The following is a 17712-nucleotide window of genomic DNA, read 5'->3' as shown; positions in this document are numbered from 1 at the left end:
TTTTAGTAATGACTTCGTTCATTTTATATATTACGTACACAAAAAGCAAATGTAGCAAGTACGTGCCAATTCAATTTGGGTTAAAAAAATCTTACAGTAGTTCTTAAAGCATTAGGTAAATAAATTGCAATATGACTGATTATTATTTCTGACACTATATCTCACTGCATTATTTCTATGGATACCTTTACCCCTGTTTTAACACAGAAAAATTTCTTGACAACAGAAATGTTTAAAAGATAAATTAAACAAAAAACACACTAATCTCGATTTTTAAGTATGTGACAAGTACTTGAATAATATTAAACTAGCAAATCGAGACAAGTAACATATAACGGGTTGGTTTTCGTTCAGGGTAGCTTCACCAACCCCCCTGAACAGATAATGGAAAATATACTCATTCCTGCATGTATCTGGTTTGTAATTCTAGGATGCGTAGGGTAAGTAAACAATATATATGCATTACCATATTTTTTTCCTCTCAAAATCGCCGTTAATACCTGCAATTAAAAACGAAAATTAAACGCATGCCGTTTTTTTTTTATTTTCAATTATTCATCATTGACTTTATCCAGACAATATAATTGATGTTTATGCAAATTTATAGGCAGTTGGAAAATAAGAAAGGGTGTTTTAAAAATTTACAAATATGCCTTTGGCATTTGGGTATTTTATGAAATTGCCAAAAATTAGAAGCATTCTACAAAGTGCCCACATAGATCTAGATTTCATTTTTAGAAAAGCAGAGGGAACTTTCTGCAATCACACTGTAACCTGTTTGAAGACAACATACCACAAGGTATATTATACAACGAGCTGTGGAACATGGAACTGGCATCGATGCACCAGAAATAGGTATACGCTTTTAAATATATTTTGGGTGACATTGTTCTGGAAAATCCAACTACAAAACAAAGGCATTCCGATTACACTTACCACAGAATTACAGAGAGCATATTCATTACTATGTAATAGTAATCAAGGGAACCAAGATTCTAGCAGAGTGTTAGCCAGGGACAAAGACCAGACAGGGAAAACAGATACACACAACATAAAATAACCAAAGTAATAAGTTCAAAGCATTGTTACAAAATATATATATTATCACGTTAATCTTTGTCAAGATTATGTATAATTCTTTCATGATGGTAGTGTCCTCTGCTGTTCTAGAAACACCGGCTGAGTTGCTCATAAAAAAAGCAAGTCCAGGGTACACAAAAGAGGACTGGAAAACTATGATACGTAGAACAAATCGGTTCTCATGGTCCAGATGGACACACCGAAACGGTCCACGAGTTTATGATGACGACCATAACATTTTTGAAGTGATGGCATCAATTTTGTAACAACATTATCCTGTTCTAGAAGCCTAATTGTAAGCAATCTAGCGCCGTACATAAGTTGGCGTAGTTTCGGCAAGCTCTGGCATAACGTCTGAGTCGTGATATAATAACTCCATACGCAGCTGCTGAAAGGATGTTGCCACAGATGAAAGTTGAATACGGAATGAAACGTCTTTGCGTTTGTTATATAGTTTGATAGAGTGTTTCTTTACCATCGATATCTAAATGAAAGTCTAGATGTAAATCATGTTATATTTTCAACGGTTAGAAACACGACACTCTTTAAAGCGATTACTTTTACTAAGGTTTTACACCAAACGAAACAAAATGACACAAGTTATTTAAGTTGCTGTCAGTGTAAGAAGCAGGAAGACATTAGTTGTTATAACAGTGATATTGTATATAAAATGACATTTTATACCCCATATCAAAAAGTGGATGCTTGAATGGAATCACATTGACCGTCCGTACGAATTCCGTCACAATCACATCAGTCCCCAATTGATTTATTTCGGATTTTGTTTGTGGCTTTTTGATGTAAAAGATATACTGTAAGGCATAATTTGTCAGTAATTTTGTTTATGTCCAATATCAACTTCCTGTACTATTGAAAGGTTTACCTAGCACGTGCAAATTCATGTTTCCAGTGTTTTACATGTACCCATCAGGCAGATATATCTTATATTTTGCACTGATCTTCATAATTAATTTTACTTAAATAATTTTAGTAATTTTGTTTTGATTGATGTAAAACCTGTGTCATGTTCTATATAAACAATTGACAATTACAACATAATTTACATAGTGATAAACAAGTTTTAAATTCAATGCACCTCAGAAAATTTTTTTACATGTAATAGAAAGAGAAGTTTTTCCAATTTGAGAGTTGGCCGAAACGCAATGAAAATGTTCATGCTTGCTTGATATTTTGGCATTTTACATGTATTTCATATTCCATCGGTCAGAAATTATATCTGTTCACCACATTATATCATTTTCTATTATATTTGTCTTAAGTGTTTTCTTGGTGTGTTTAGTGTATTTCAGCAATAAACCGGTCCCGAAGTCGTATAATGTTTTACGACTTTCCGGATTGGTACATGTACTTTATGCATGATTTCAGGGCGGTAAAGGTTACAAACATTGGAGACTGCATTCAACAGAAGTGTTGTCCTGGCTATAATGGTACCTTGTGCTCAAACGGTTAGTCATATAAGAGCTTTTCATTAACATAAATATTTTAAATATATTATTTAAATTGAAAAAGAATAGAAACATTAATGAAAGGGTTATTTAGGCTTAAACAATCTGTATGTATCATCTTTTGTACGTTAAGTCAAAATATATCATAGCAATTGATAATAAATATTGCAAACTTTTCTGCCATAATGCAGAAAGTAGAACCAAGTCAGGCATGTTCGATCATTTATTTTGAAGATCCATAAAATAACATGAAGTCTGCATGGTAATTGATTTGGTAAAAATATTGTGAGTTGACACAGATCCAAATGAAGATAAACTTGTTTGCAACAATCAACTCTGTGTGCTTACTGACGGGAGAATTAGAATAGTGGAGAGTAACGACATTAAAGAGCATGCAACATCAATGATAAAACCAGAGGTGTTCTGGTACAAAATTGAAAACTGCTGAATATGTCAATATGTAAAAAATAGTATAACTGGGACTTACAGAACACTCCCGTCTGGTATCTATCCTTTGATACCGCTTAACCAAAATATAAATATCATTTGTCAAATTTGAGTTTCATAAAAATGTCAAAACCTAGCAATATCTATATTACATGGCAATTAACAAGTATTTGAACGCAGTTTTAGTTAAAATTGTATAATTAAAAGTAGCAAAATCATTTCACTGATGGTTCGTGTGTATGTAACTGACTTTCCCTCTATGCACACACGGATAAATGCCTTGCGGACTTTACTATCTTCACTCTTGATTGCATCAACTACAATGGCCATTCTATACGATTCATTGATTTGTCCCGCAGGAGAACAACGTCGCCTTTTTCAGATCATCTTACTGTGAATGCCACTTGCGACGTTGTTGTAGAGATTGAAGATAATCGGACCGCCAGTGTTTTTAGAATATATCAAAACATACTTTCACATGCTTTCTCTGTGCACGGTACATTTCCTTCATACCATACGATGTATCTACGACGGGTAAATAGTCTGTTTTCCTGTTAAAAGCATCGATGGGCTACGTTTCAACGGCGTATCCGGATCGGATGAAATCTTAGCAATGGGCCTTGAGTTAATAATCGCTACCACTTCTTCCATGAAAGTTGAGAGAATTTCGTGAGTCAAGGTTTTGTTGAAAGATGTCATGATCACAGAGTCTAGTATCTTTCGCGTAACCCCAATCATTCTCCCCCACATTCCTCCCATGTGGAAGAGTGCGGAGGATTAAAGTTCCACACGGAGCCAGACTCATACAGATAGTTTGTTATGTCCTTGCTCTCAATGTGAATTGCTTCGATGTCTAAGTTGTCAGTTGCTCGTATGAAATTAGAACCACGATCATAACGGTAAACTTTGACTGGTTTTCGCACAGACTGGAATCGACAAAGTGCGTTGATGAAGGAGAAACTACTCATGGATTCAATCAGTTCGATATGTACGGCTCTTGTTGTCATACATATGAACGATATTACCCGTCTTTAGCGTTCGCGGATTCTACACGTGTCTTTCGTGTCAAGACTTGCCATGGTCCAAATGTATCTAATCCTACATATGTGAATGGTGGACCTGGTATTAGTCTATCGGAAGGCAAATCGGCCATTTTCTGCCCTTGAAACTTTCCTCGAAGTTTCCTGCAAATAAAACACTACTGTATAAATGACGATATCGCACGTTTCGCACCAGTATCCTGCTTTCCTCGGTGCTCCTTCAGTTAAATGTCTGTCTTGGTGTTTTACTGAATCGTTATAATAGTCTAAGAGTAGTTTCGCAACATGACAACACGTGGGTATTATAATTGGGTTGATTCTCCTTTAGGAAGTTATCCTTTAATTTTGTTCAGACGTCCGTCCACCCACTCTGGGTTTACCAGAAGAATCTAAGAATGGTGCGAGAGCGATGATAGAAGATTGTTTCGATAAATTCTAGCCTGTGCCCAAGCATTCTATTTCTTGAGAAAATGGTTCCCTTTGAGCATGCTTGTTGATCACCATTTCAGCTTCTTTGTAGGAATCTGGTTTTTGGCGTTTCACAACGATGCCAACCTTTACATGACTCGCTTTTGATCGGAATGTTTTGGCAATATGCTGTAACATTGATATAGTCTTTACAAACTTAAATTTCTTCCAAGATAATGTTTCTTGAAATGTGCTGCTATCACATTTGAAGAAACGACTGATGTTTTCGACACGATGACCTCTTTGTCTACATCAGGGTCAACTTATGGGTAAGAACGAATATAGTGTTCTGACAAATGTTCACTGTCTTTCCTCAAGAATGATAGTCCACGCATCCAAGGTAAGTTTTCCATATCAATTGTCGTTAAGTATCTAGTTCCACAATCTGCGGGATTCAAGTGAGTATGAACGAAGTTCCATTGGGCTGGAGTAGAGACCTTGAGAATGCATTCTACTCTGTTGTACAAGTAAGTATAAAATCGTCTAGCCTTGTTATTTACGTATCCAAGTACAACTTTACTATCAGAATAGTATTTGATCGATTCCAATGGAATGTCTAAATTTTCAGATACCTTGCTGAACAGGGATTTTATCTCCAGTGAAGTTAATATGTTTTAAGTCCTTGCCTACATCTTCTGCTGGAAATGCATTCATCAAGCCGACACTATTCGATGCTATCTTGTGTAAGCGTATGTTGCCGTCTGTCTAAAGTACTTTCTGGTTTCAAGTTAGGAGGTTTATCACATTTCCACTATCTGCCATAAAGGTTAACCCGTCGACTACGTAAAAGTCCCTATTGACGAAATCTGACATCTGATTGGTTGCTATTTTCAACAGTTTTTCGTAGTCCGTATGTTGCAACTGCCGGTGACGGACTGCTGCCAAAAACATGGACGCATATGCGGTACTCAATAAGAGGTTCATCAGGGTTATTGTTTCGGTACCAAAAGAATCTAAGAAAATCACAGTTTTCCTCCCTCACATCGAACTGGTAGAACATTTGTTCTATATCATCTGTTACTGCATACTGATCAATATGGAAGCACAACAAGATACCAAGTAAATTAATGGTTAGATTAGGTCCGGACATCACTACGCTGTTGAGTCAGACACCTTCAAAAGACGCTGAAGAGACGGATGCTTCTCTAATCTGAGCCGGTTTGTTGGGATGATACACCCCAAATAGAGTGAGATACCAGCATTTTTTATTCACAATCGCGGCTGCGATTTCTGCAGCACCGTTATTAAATATTTTCTTACTGAATTCGACAAAGTGAGCCTGTTTTGTAGAGTTTTTCTGCATTGACACATCCAACATCTGAGCTCTTTTTCTCTTTTTCCGAAATATTTGGTAATCGTCCGATCTGTTTTGACACATCCTATCTGAATCATAATGTTCTTTCACAAATAGTTTGTTTTTACATGGTTCAAATACCGCTCCGCTGCCGTCTTTCAAAACTAAGTCTTGTTCACGTTTATGTTGTTTTGCTTATGAACATTGCCTAAGCAGACTTCACCTACAATCACCCATCCGAAAAATAATTTTTGGGCATACGGTGTACCCTTTGTTCCAGTTATCTGCTTCTGCATGTGGTGTGTCTTTGGCACATCTCTACCTATAAGTAACTGTATCTCAATTTTATTGTCTAACTCGGGTATCTGATCTGAAATGGACTTAAGTGTAGCCATTGCCTTGTCACATCGGGAGTTGGTATTTCAGACCTTTCATTTGGTATTCCATTGCACTCTATAACATAAGGAGATATCAAATGAGCATTTCCTGTTGAAAATTCTATGACTAAATCCTTCCTGCATCTACCGGTCATCGTGGAATGTCCTGAACAGGAGGATAATATGTAATTTATTGATCTTGCTGACATTCCTAACCTATCGAAGAGTTCGGCCTAAGCCAAAGTCATGTTGCTTTGATCAACTGAGATCGCATATACTGTCATCGCTTTTTCCGGAAAACATTCGGAAACACACGCACTTGGGTTATCTTTCCACAAGATCGACCACCCAATCCACACAAATATGTGCACTTTGATGAAACAACATTTTCTTCATCATTTTGTCTCTGAGTATGTTTCTCCCCGCCATGAGCGATGTGGGGGTTTGGCTTTTCAAAATGAATGACGGTGATATGATTGCTAGAGCCCCACTTTTCACACTTTATGATTCCATTGCAGTTTCTGGCTATATGTTGATTAGAACTACAACACTTATAGCATATCATGTTCTCCTTAAGAAAATGTTTCTTTTCATATATCGACTTCCCTGTGAACGTACTTAAGGCGTGGTTCGCTCTGTGAATAGGACAGCAATGAAATGTGTCTTTCTCTATCTTTTGGGTACTGATGTCTGTTTTTCTATTGAAGACTGTCGTTGATCCATGTGAAACTTTACGAGGATCTCGATTGTTGTTTCTTCTAGGAATTGGGGTCTCGATATTGCGGTGCATGAATACAGGATTGTTTTTAATAGCACTCATATCCTGAATGATTTTCACAAAAAATGAGAAAGGAGGAAATGGTACCTAATATGTCGATTTGTAGGCTGATGCACGCGAGATCTATTTTCTTGTAGGCTGTAGAGAAGCTTTTCTACAATGGGATTGATGCCAGACGAAAGAAGAACGGAATAATCTGGATTCTGTTTTGAAGACTCAATCTGAGTTAGAACATCAAGCAGTTCATAAAGGCGGTCGTGATCTCGATTTCCAATTTTCAGAAATTTCAGAAGTTTTGACTTGATAGAAGATTCGACCATTTCCGGTCTCCCATATCGTTCATCAATACTCCCCATATTCTACCTAGACCTAGACCTCGGATTCACAACACTCACTGCACGAATATTCTGCAAAAATCTAGACAATTCGGGACCGAACCATTTCACTTAAAGGTCCATCTATTCCAATTCGGTACTTCTAGTTCTGCTGTGTTAAGTTTGAAACTTTGCTTTGCACGATGTTTTTGGAGAATCATTAAAGTTCTGAAATCTTCTTGTTTCGGTCCATAATCTAGTTTTAGCGTGGAATCCCATTGAGATTCAACGTCGGAGCATTCTTTGGAAACACTTTTTCATATATACATATATATATATATATATGGTAAGATAGTACATTTAACTCATCTTTCTTGTTATTGTTTTCTGATAACTGTTGAACATGTTTGAATTGTTAATTGACATGATTTTCTGTGAGCTTTGATTTTACATTGTGTATGAGTTCTTTTGATGACAGTGATAAACTTTTTCACGGTCCTCATCAACATTCTCTAGAAATTGTACTTCTGCTTCCGCAACGGCAGATTTTCTCTGTTATTTTGTTAACGCTAAATCAGCCTCAATTTCTCTCCTTTGGCGTTCACTTTCGACTTAAGCTTTGGTTTTGATTTTGTTCTTTGAATTTCCGCTAGTATGCATTTTTTGGCTAATACCGAACTAGAAGTGGATTGTCCTGTAGTCTCTGTAGTTCTTCTCGAATTCACAAAGGTTCCAGTTTTTGACAAAGTCTTGACTGCTTCAAGTTTCAATGATTTGATATGTACAATCATATCGTTCATAATTTCGACACTTTTCTCCGATATGACTTGAAGGCTGATAGTGTTTCATTACCGTCAGTGGTATTTTGTCGGGTCAGAGACCGGTAAAGTCAGCACTTTGTTTCACATACTTGTCTTGACATTTAAAGATTTTTTCTCAAGTCTCGAAGTGTTTTAATTGTTTATCAGATTCTCCACATTCTTCTAAAAGTGCTTCGAATTTCTCCCATGTTTTCTCTGTTTTCTTCATATGGTCAGCTTTCTGTGATTCATAATAGTGTTGAACATCAGTTGTTTTGTTTTTTCTTTCCCGTACTGTCCCAGGGACTTATTTCCGGAATCTTCTGATTTCATGATGATATTTTGTAGGAACTACAATTTTTTTACTGTGTCTTTAAAATCTTTTTACTGTTCTGCCACAATGCAGAAAGTAGAACCAAGTCAGGCATGTTCGATCATTTATTTTGAAGATCCATAAAATAACATGAAGTCTGCATGGTAATTGAGTTGGTAAAAAGATTGTGAGTTGACACAGATCCAAATGAAGATAAACTTGTTTGCAACAATCAACTCTGTGTGCTTACTGACGGGAGAATTAGAATAGTGGAGAGTAACGACGTTAAAGAGTGTGCAACATCAATGGTAAAATCAGAGGTGTTCTGGTACAAAAATGAAAACTGCTGAAGATGTTAAAATGTAAAAGAAAATATAACTGGGAGCTACAGAACACAAACAAAAGTAGTACCACAAGGACTGCCATTCTAGGGTTCCCATTAAAATCACAGTCCTCATTAACAGGGATTATGAGGGCACATGTAAAATAAGATACCACGGAAAGACCTCATTTTACAATAGTACAGCAAAACACAAATTGTGAAAATCTAAATCTGATTTTTATACATCAATTTGATATGATTGTTATACTTCAATTATACAAGTGGTGACGACTCATCACCACGGATTAAGACCTGATTATACAATACCTGACAATATGTACAAAATATAGATTTATAAATAAATATTGGTGAGTTTTCTGTGATAGTTCGTGTACTCATTGAATTTAGAGGAAAAAGACACCGTGCATTATATAAAAGTATATAGAATTTTAGTACTAATAATATGTTTATGTAAAAAAGAATTGCAGAGTCCTAGTTTAGCATACTGATTAAACACATATGACATAATTTTAAAGCTATAGTTTCACTGGTAACAGTATTTGTAACAATAAATCTTGTCTCTTATAAAGCAATGTTTGCGCCTTACTGACAATCTTTTGATGATACCTACACATATTTCTAATCTTCAATATTGTAGATTATTGTATCAACTATTAATAATAATGTTTTTATAGCTCCCATCCCAAGAAACATTAATCTTTCTGATTTTGTCTAACCGATTCTATTCCGAAACTATTACAAAATCTATTTAGCATACCAAATATTTCCTCCCATCCGAGTTGACAATCTTGCATTTGATGAATATATGAGCCACATGTTTCTTTTTCCTGACAAAAAATGGTAGCACCCATTAAACTTATTAATCTTTTGCAAAACTGTTAAGTAGTGCTCCAGCTAAGAATCATGCAAATTGTGATTATTAGGTAAAAAGCCTACATACTTTTATTTTTGGATATTTTGTTTGAATTACCATAGTAAACAGAAATTAACATTCAGTTTTTCATATAGCCTGTGTTCTTAAGAGTTAAAAAATGTACTGAAGGAGTAATCAAGGGAACATGGCCGGTGTGCACTGGTAGGGTAAGTGTCCTCTGCTTTTCTAGAAACACCCGCCGAGTTGCTCATAAAAAATCAAGTATGGGGTAGACAAACGGGGAAAGGAAAACTATGACCCGTTGAATAAATCAGTTTTCATGGTGCTGATGGATACACCATAACGATCCACGAGTTCATGATGACGACCATAAAACTTCTGTAGTGATGACTTCAATCTTGTAGCAACATAACCCTGTTCCAGAAGCCTATTTCTTAGAGTTCTAGCGCGATACGAAAAGTCTGCGTAGTTTCGGCAAGCTCTGTACCGTATGAGTTGTGATATGAACACTCCATACGCAGGAGCCGAAGGGATGTTGCCACAGATGAAAGGAAAGTTGACAATCTGAATGAAAATTCATCACGTTTGTCGTGAAGTTTGGTCAATAGTTTTCCTTTACCATCGATTTCTAAGTGTAGGTCAAGATATGAGGCTGACTTCACAGTGTCTGTAGTATCATTTATCTCAAGTTCTTTTGGGTACATGTGATGTATCAAATCCCCGAAATTAGGATTGTTTAAAGATAATACGTCATCTATATAGCGGAAACTGAGATTGAAGGATCTAGCCAAACGATATTCTTTCTTTCTGATCAGTTCAGCTATAAAGTCAGCCTCATAAGAGTGAAGGAATATATCAGCAAGTAAAGGAGCACAATTGTTCCCATTGGAATGCCGTTTGTTGAAAAACACGTCCACCACACTGGACAAATATTTTGTCGATTAAAGATTTCAGTCTTTTGTAAACATCTTACTCTGTATATTTGGAAGATGATTTGGAATTATTTCTTACAAAGTATGAAGATTTCAAAATTAAGGGAGATAAGTCAAATAAATGACACTCAAATACAGTAGAATCTAATTGATTTTCAATGTTGATTTGAATGAATAATTACATATTTTATAGTAAAGACCCATAAAATAACTTAATTACAAAAAATAAATAAATATATATATATATATATATATATATATATATATATATTTTTTTTTTTTGGTGTATTGCATTTTTCAGATTTAGCATGATTCTAACAAAGACAGCCACTTAAAGAATATTATGCAATACTTTCCATTGTAATTGTTTTGCTTCTATTTTTGCAAAAGGCGCTTAAGATACTTTTGCATTGGAATTTTAAATCAAAGGTGATATCTCATTAAGCTTCACAATACGGTTGTAAGTCCACGATAAAAAAAAGTCTCTGATCATGATATGGGACAGTTCAAAATTTGAAGGTGGTATGATAATTACGTTTCTGGTAAAATAATTAACGCTGTCAATAATGGTTTGTATTATCCGTAGTAACTTGTTAATCATTTCGTTCTAACGATTTTAAATGGTCGTGAGTAAATGCCGAGTTGATCTTACTATACTGAAATATCATTTTTTTTCTGATAAGTTATTATAAATTGTGATCGAATCTACAAAAAAATACAGGAATTGAGATCCAAGATGAGCCTTTCGCTTAAATTTAAAGTTCACGCTTCCAAAAAGGTTTGCATCTAGTAATTTTGTCTTTGTATTTTGAAACTCAACCAAAAAATTTTACAACTTCTGCTTAAAAATTTGGAAGTTTTTTTTATCTTGATCACATACATAGAAAAAAATCTGTATCGAATATCCTTATCATATTTGATTGGTATACTTCACCATTTCTATTTCATAGCCTTTACACGTAAGTGAAAGTTTAAAAATTTAATAATGAAGACCATACCATTAAAGGTAAGGTCTCTCGACTTCCATACTGGAATGCAGTTTTTAATATTTTTCAATCTTTTCAAACTACACCTCACCCATGTTAAACCACTAGGGCTATTATAGGCTGTATATTTAATCCTGTTTAGTTTAAACATATTTTATTTGTCGAATAACGTAAAAAAGGGATTAGACACAAGTACATCTGACTTATGAAGTAGTTTCCCGTTAAAGAAATATACAATAATCTTATGAGTATGCGCATACAATTTATTTTTAAATTACTCATATAAAACAAAGGAAGAAATAGAGAAAGAGCGTTAAAAGATTAAATATGGAAGAGAAAAGATAAACAAAATGAGACGTGTGCTTGTGTGTCATGGTGTGCCTGTTTAACGGAAGTAATAGAAACTTAAGCAACAAGGAATCTCTTTGAGTTTTTTTATATATATTTAAAAATATACTTCAGTAATAATACGTTTTGTTCGTTGGATATATCCTCATGTCCATATAAAAATAGTTCTAGATTAATTGGCAAACTTCCCGGTAACCACACAAGATCATTCATTAAGTTCTACCTTAAGAGACTGTAAACAACATTCGACAAAAATAGTGGTATTGAGTTTCTACTTTGAATCTACATCTGCAAGTTCGAATAACAACATGTTTACTCTATGAAGGTCATAGTTAAGCAATGACGCTCCGCCTTTCATTTTTGTTAGAACAATATTCAGTCGTCTGGGTCCAAAAGCATAGTGTTTAGGGATATTGGTTTTTACCTTCGAAATAATCTTATAATCTGTATTTGGGAAAGTTATCGATCGCCATATTTTGGTTTCCCTTTCCCAAGACTTGAATACAAGGGTAATCACACGTCAATGTTGATAGTCCAAAAGTTTATAGTTACAAGCTATATGTTACACGATTTTCATGAAATCATCAGTGGTCCTTTTACACAAATTCGTAAGAGTAAAATTAGTCGTAAGTTATGACGTCACAATACTTTCTTGTACTATGACGTCATAACTTACGACTAATTTTACTCTTACAATTTTTTCGTTTAAAGGATCTCTGTTTTTAAGTACAAATAAGTTTTATAAAACTTATTTTTCATCGTATATACTTTTGATATTTCTACTTGTTATGCTAATTGTGATCATTACAAGTAACCAAACACAACAACAAATATGACAAGAGTAATCAAGGGAACCAAGGTTATAGCGGTAATCAAAAGAATGTATTCCAGGGACAAAGACCAGACATGGAAAACAGACATACACAACAAAGAACATAAAGTAACTAAAATCATACATACAAAATAACAAAAGTAAATGAGCAACTCGGACTCCACTAAAAACTAGGAGCATGGAAAATGCTTTTGTTTGTTGTGTAACTAAACAGATCCGTTTTATTTTCTTTAATCAATTCGGATTCGTGAAACGAGTTACGTTGAAATCTTATTTTATTAGCAGTACTCCCATATACTTTAAGGATTGATTCAAATTACAACACTGCGACAAAAAAACTGCATTTTGTCGTATAAATGTATATACATTGTACAAATTGATAGTAAGTTCGAATATATAGCGGAATATGAAATACTTTTTCAAATTCTGGTTAGTTTTTGTTTAATGATCCTCAACCGATATTTCGTAAATGAATTTCGTGAAACAAATGTTGAAGAATGCTTTTGTTTTAAAACACATTTTGACAAACCAATACAAGAAAAAAAATTATAAATGCTATTCGATGAAATACAGAGTATAAAACTAACTTGACCAAAAATTAAGTTCTCAACTATAACAAATTCAATATGGCAAAACATATCTTTATACACAAGTGCATAACCTTAAGCGTATTATGAATACATACTTATACAGCAATTTGCTATGGATCACTGACGTGTCAAAATGGTGGAACATGTGAATTACCAAATCAGTGTAAATGTGCACCAGGATATACAGGTCAGCGGTGTGAAAAAGGTAACTGTTTACAACTGGGGACTAGTTTGGGATTATCTGCCCTGATTATCATTACCACTGTGGGCAATCGAGTCTTATGAACATATATTTACACATATTCGCTTCTATACAAATAGTAATAAGACTTCCTTATCTCCGTATATTTAAAAGAGTAATCAAGAGAACCAATATTATAGCGGTAATCAAAGGAATGTAATCTAGGGACAAAGATCAGACATGGAAAACAGACACACACCTCAATGTTGATAGTCCGAAAGTTTATAGTTACAAGCTATATATTACACGATTTCCATGAAGTCAGCAGTGGACTTTTTTTCACAAAAATTCGTAAGAGTAAAATTAGTAGTAAGTTATGGCAACCCATAATGTAATATTCAATGAATTAAACTTTTATACTAATTTATTTTTTATGCTTTTTTTTGTAAATATCTATGAATTGTTTACCTTTGGAACATGTGCAAAAAAATCTGCAAAAGGTAATCTAGGGAACCAAGATTCAAAGGGATATCGAAAGAATATAATCTAAGACTTAATACTAATAGTGAAAACAGACATACACAACAACAAAACATTACATAACCAAAATACACGTATAAGGAAACAATTGTACTCCACTATAACCTAGGTATATGAAAAAGCAGAAAATTAGTACTCTGAGGGGAAGAGCATGACGTTTCACAGGTCAAACTACGCAAACTAAGAAATATCTACAATTATGAGTGTGCCTTTTTTCAAAAAGAAACTTTCCTTCTACAACAAAAAACGTTTTGCAAAGAATATAAAATAAATATGAACCTGACAAGTTAGCTCTTTTGCTCTTACTGCATTCGTACTAAAATGTAGTAAAATATAGGAATAGATAAGTGACAATTTCTGAATATTTCATATTTTTATTAATAAAAAATGTAAAAAATGAATAAAATACGCATTACAATAGTGAATCAATTTCTTTCGTGTATCAGTTTTTCATATATTATGGCATGACACTTAACTTGTTTTATTTGCTAACACATTGATTTTACTCGTGTTCTATTCATCCTTGTGTTTGCTTTGTTCTAAACGATGGAAATAAAGAATTAAGAAACAAATATATGATCATAATTTATACCTCACAATCAATTTACAAGTTTCATTTTTTTTCTAGAAAAAAATCAAAATGAACACAGTTGATATATATGAACTATATACATTTTAACCATGTAAGCAAAATACAAAAACAAACACCTTTCTTGGGAGAAACATGTTATCTACCTCACAAATGTTAAAAGACCATATGTAATTCAATATTTCAATAACCATATTGAATAAGAGAAAACGTGTAGTGTTTCAGTTTTTTATCATGCTTTTACTCATATTTGTATTATTTTGAAATTTCATACTTAATCAACATTCATTATATATATTATATTATACATATGTCCATGTGAAAATATATATCTTATTTATTTTCATTTAGCGTTGTTCCTTTTGTTTTATTTTGTATAACACCAGATATCAAACTAATTTTATTCAGCTTTGACAATGTGTCTGTTTTATACCATTTAATACATAAATTTTAAAAACAAATTGACAATTTATTGCGAATTTTTACCATATTTTATGTTGATGTAGTAAGGCAACGTATGATCTTATTAGACATTGAATTTTCGAATCTAATTATTCAATATCCGTGTTAATGTTGATGAATGCATGCTACTTTGTGATACTCTATGAACAAAACTGCAAGATTTGTTTTACTAGCCAATACGAGATATAATGCCATAAAGTCTATGTACGTGCATGTCAAGAACTATTTCTGTGTTTCTTCAGAAATGTTTCGAGAAGGCGGTAAACACAAATAGCAGCTTTTAGACCAAAGATGTTATTTGTGTCGGTTTCAACCCTAAGATCTATTGTCATTTCATTTCTATAATTTTGAATGCAAGATTCATTATTACAGCCATATGTAATGAAACAACGACATGCCTTAATGGTGGACTTTGTATAGCTCCAGAGACTTGTAACTGCCGAATTGGTTATGCCGGTCCTTATTGTCAAGGTAACACAATAAATGCAAATGAAACAATAGCATAATAATTCAGTAGCTGACAAAATAGTTCTAACACGTCAATATTTACAAGAATTGACTTTAAAACAAGTAACTCAAGTAATCTCTAAAGATAACAAAAATGCCAATGATGATAAATAATCAATATAATTAATATTTCATTGTGTTTTCTGGTCGTTCGTATCTTTTTGTTTTAGTTGTGGTTTTGTAAATATAATTAAGTGAGATTCAGTAAAAATGACACATAAATCATAGATATCACGATAACTTCTTAAATAAAAAAAACTTTTTTCATAGACAGGACATGAGCTGCATTTGCTAAGATAACTATTTAAGCACTGTATTTGGTTAACTTTGAGGTACTTATTTTTTCTAGCCCCGTGCAGGTCCGGTGTGAAAACAATAGACCCGCAGCAGCGCTAAGCTTGTCGTAAAAGGCGACTAAATAGTGCTCAGAACCCAGGCCGGGGACTAGGACGCTTTGCCCACCGTGTTGGGAAAGATACCACGTTCCTCGCACGTTAAAGAACCATGGAGCTCCGCCACATCAGGCTTAATTGCCCGACCCTATCCACTTCTCCCTATTTCCAGTGGCAATCAAAATTTTTCGACCCCATTATCCATGTATCCCACCCCATTTTTCGTTTCATCATCATTTTATGTTCATTTTATCATCAATTTCATGTTCATCGCCTGAATATAGCTGAAATATTGCTGCTCGGGCGTTAACCCCAACAATCAATCAATCAATCATAAATTATCTACTTTGAGATAAATACGTTTTTTTTTCATTAGATATAAGACTTTAAAAAGCTTTCCGTACAATAATGACGTAAAATGTTTGATCGTACCGGTGTGTATGTTTTCAATAATCAGTTCAGTTGTGTCGAAAACTGATTATATAATCTACTTTCATTAAAAATAATAAATAAAGCGAGTTATTTTATCTTAATATTTGTTTCTGTTGTACATTCTGAGAGCTATCAACATTATAAGAAAAACTAATTATAGTTGATAGATTGGTGCAGAAATAAAGCCATTACAATGAAAAACTTTAAATGGCATTTGTCTTTTATTTTGATTTTTTCTTGGTCTAATAGTATTTTTTATAGAAATAATCCGCCTTTACCACCAAAGCAATTTGATTAGACCTTAACCCATTTGAAACTTTCATTGTTGTTCATCTTCATTTATATTAGCCAAACAAATATTACAATGAGATGGTATTGGGGATGGGGAACATCTACGACATTTTTGCATCATTGTGGTGTGGTTTCATTACGGATTATAGGCCTTGCATAAAAAATTGTAGATGGTTAAAACTGATCTTCTACTAATGACAAACTATGCGAACAATTGACCTATCGCTAAAATAAATAAATTTGTTCAAAAATAGAAATGAAAGGCTATATTACAAAACAGCGTTTTACATTCACTTTTGCTTTGAACTTTATCATATTAACGAGTACCTTGATGCTGCAGCTGCAACGTACCATATGCAATGTAATACCTACATTAAGGTTATATCATGTGATACACGTAACAAAATTAATTTTAGTTTTTGTACTATCGGCATCTACAAAGTAGATTACAGTTAATGGTCATTATCTTAAGACTAATTGAACAATTGATTAAAGCTGAGATCATGTTACTTGTTTAAGGAGTAAAATGGCAAATATTAATCAAACTAGCTTTCATTTTTTCATTGTACGTGGTGAAAATGTTTGAATCGGCAAAATGACTTGACTCAATATATTACTTGTAACGTAGAGATCACATTTTTTCACGGGTCATTGAGATTGTCCTTTACTGTGACGTTAAAACTCGACCAAGGCGTACTTGAAACCGTTATTGATTTTAAAGACAGCACACATGTAATGAGGTACATAGATATATACTAATCAACTGTTACCTATTAAAAGGTAGAATAAAATGGTGTAAATAAAACAATCATATATTCAGTATTGTAAAGCAACCAGTAACTTTGTTGCATTCTTCCAGTTACACGATTATTGTCAATAAAGTTTTGAGAAATAAATCTGACATACAGAATGCTTAATTATTTTCGTCTTAAAATATAATAAAAATATCTACATACATCACCCTCAATCGACCTATTCAACAATGTTGTATTAGGTAAGATAATGATGTAACACAACACAAGTAAAACATCAACAC

At 33.7% G+C, this 17712-nt stretch overlaps 1 protein-coding gene across 1 annotated transcript; it reads left to right on the top strand.

Annotated features, from left to right (window-relative positions):
* Positions 1–324: 324 nt before the first annotated feature.
* Positions 325–15560, top strand: LOC148607350 (uncharacterized). Its single transcript, XM_088543521.1, has 5 exons — positions 325–440; positions 739–855; positions 2467–2546; positions 13386–13487; positions 15427–15560. The coding sequence occupies exons 1-5, from the start codon at positions 385–387 to the stop codon at positions 15558–15560; spliced, it is 489 nt and encodes a 162-aa protein (XP_088399647.1). The 5' UTR covers positions 325–384.
* Positions 15561–17712: the final 2152 nt, after the last annotated feature.

The sequence above is a fragment of the Perna viridis genome, chromosome 9 (genome assembly GCF_037379345.1).
Source record: "Perna viridis isolate PV_CMFRI_1.1 ecotype Kerala chromosome 9, ASM3737934v1, whole genome shotgun sequence".
NCBI classification, from domain to species: Eukaryota; Metazoa; Mollusca; class Bivalvia; order Mytilida; family Mytilidae; genus Perna; species Perna viridis.
This window is presented reverse-complemented; position numbering and strand designations above follow the sequence as displayed.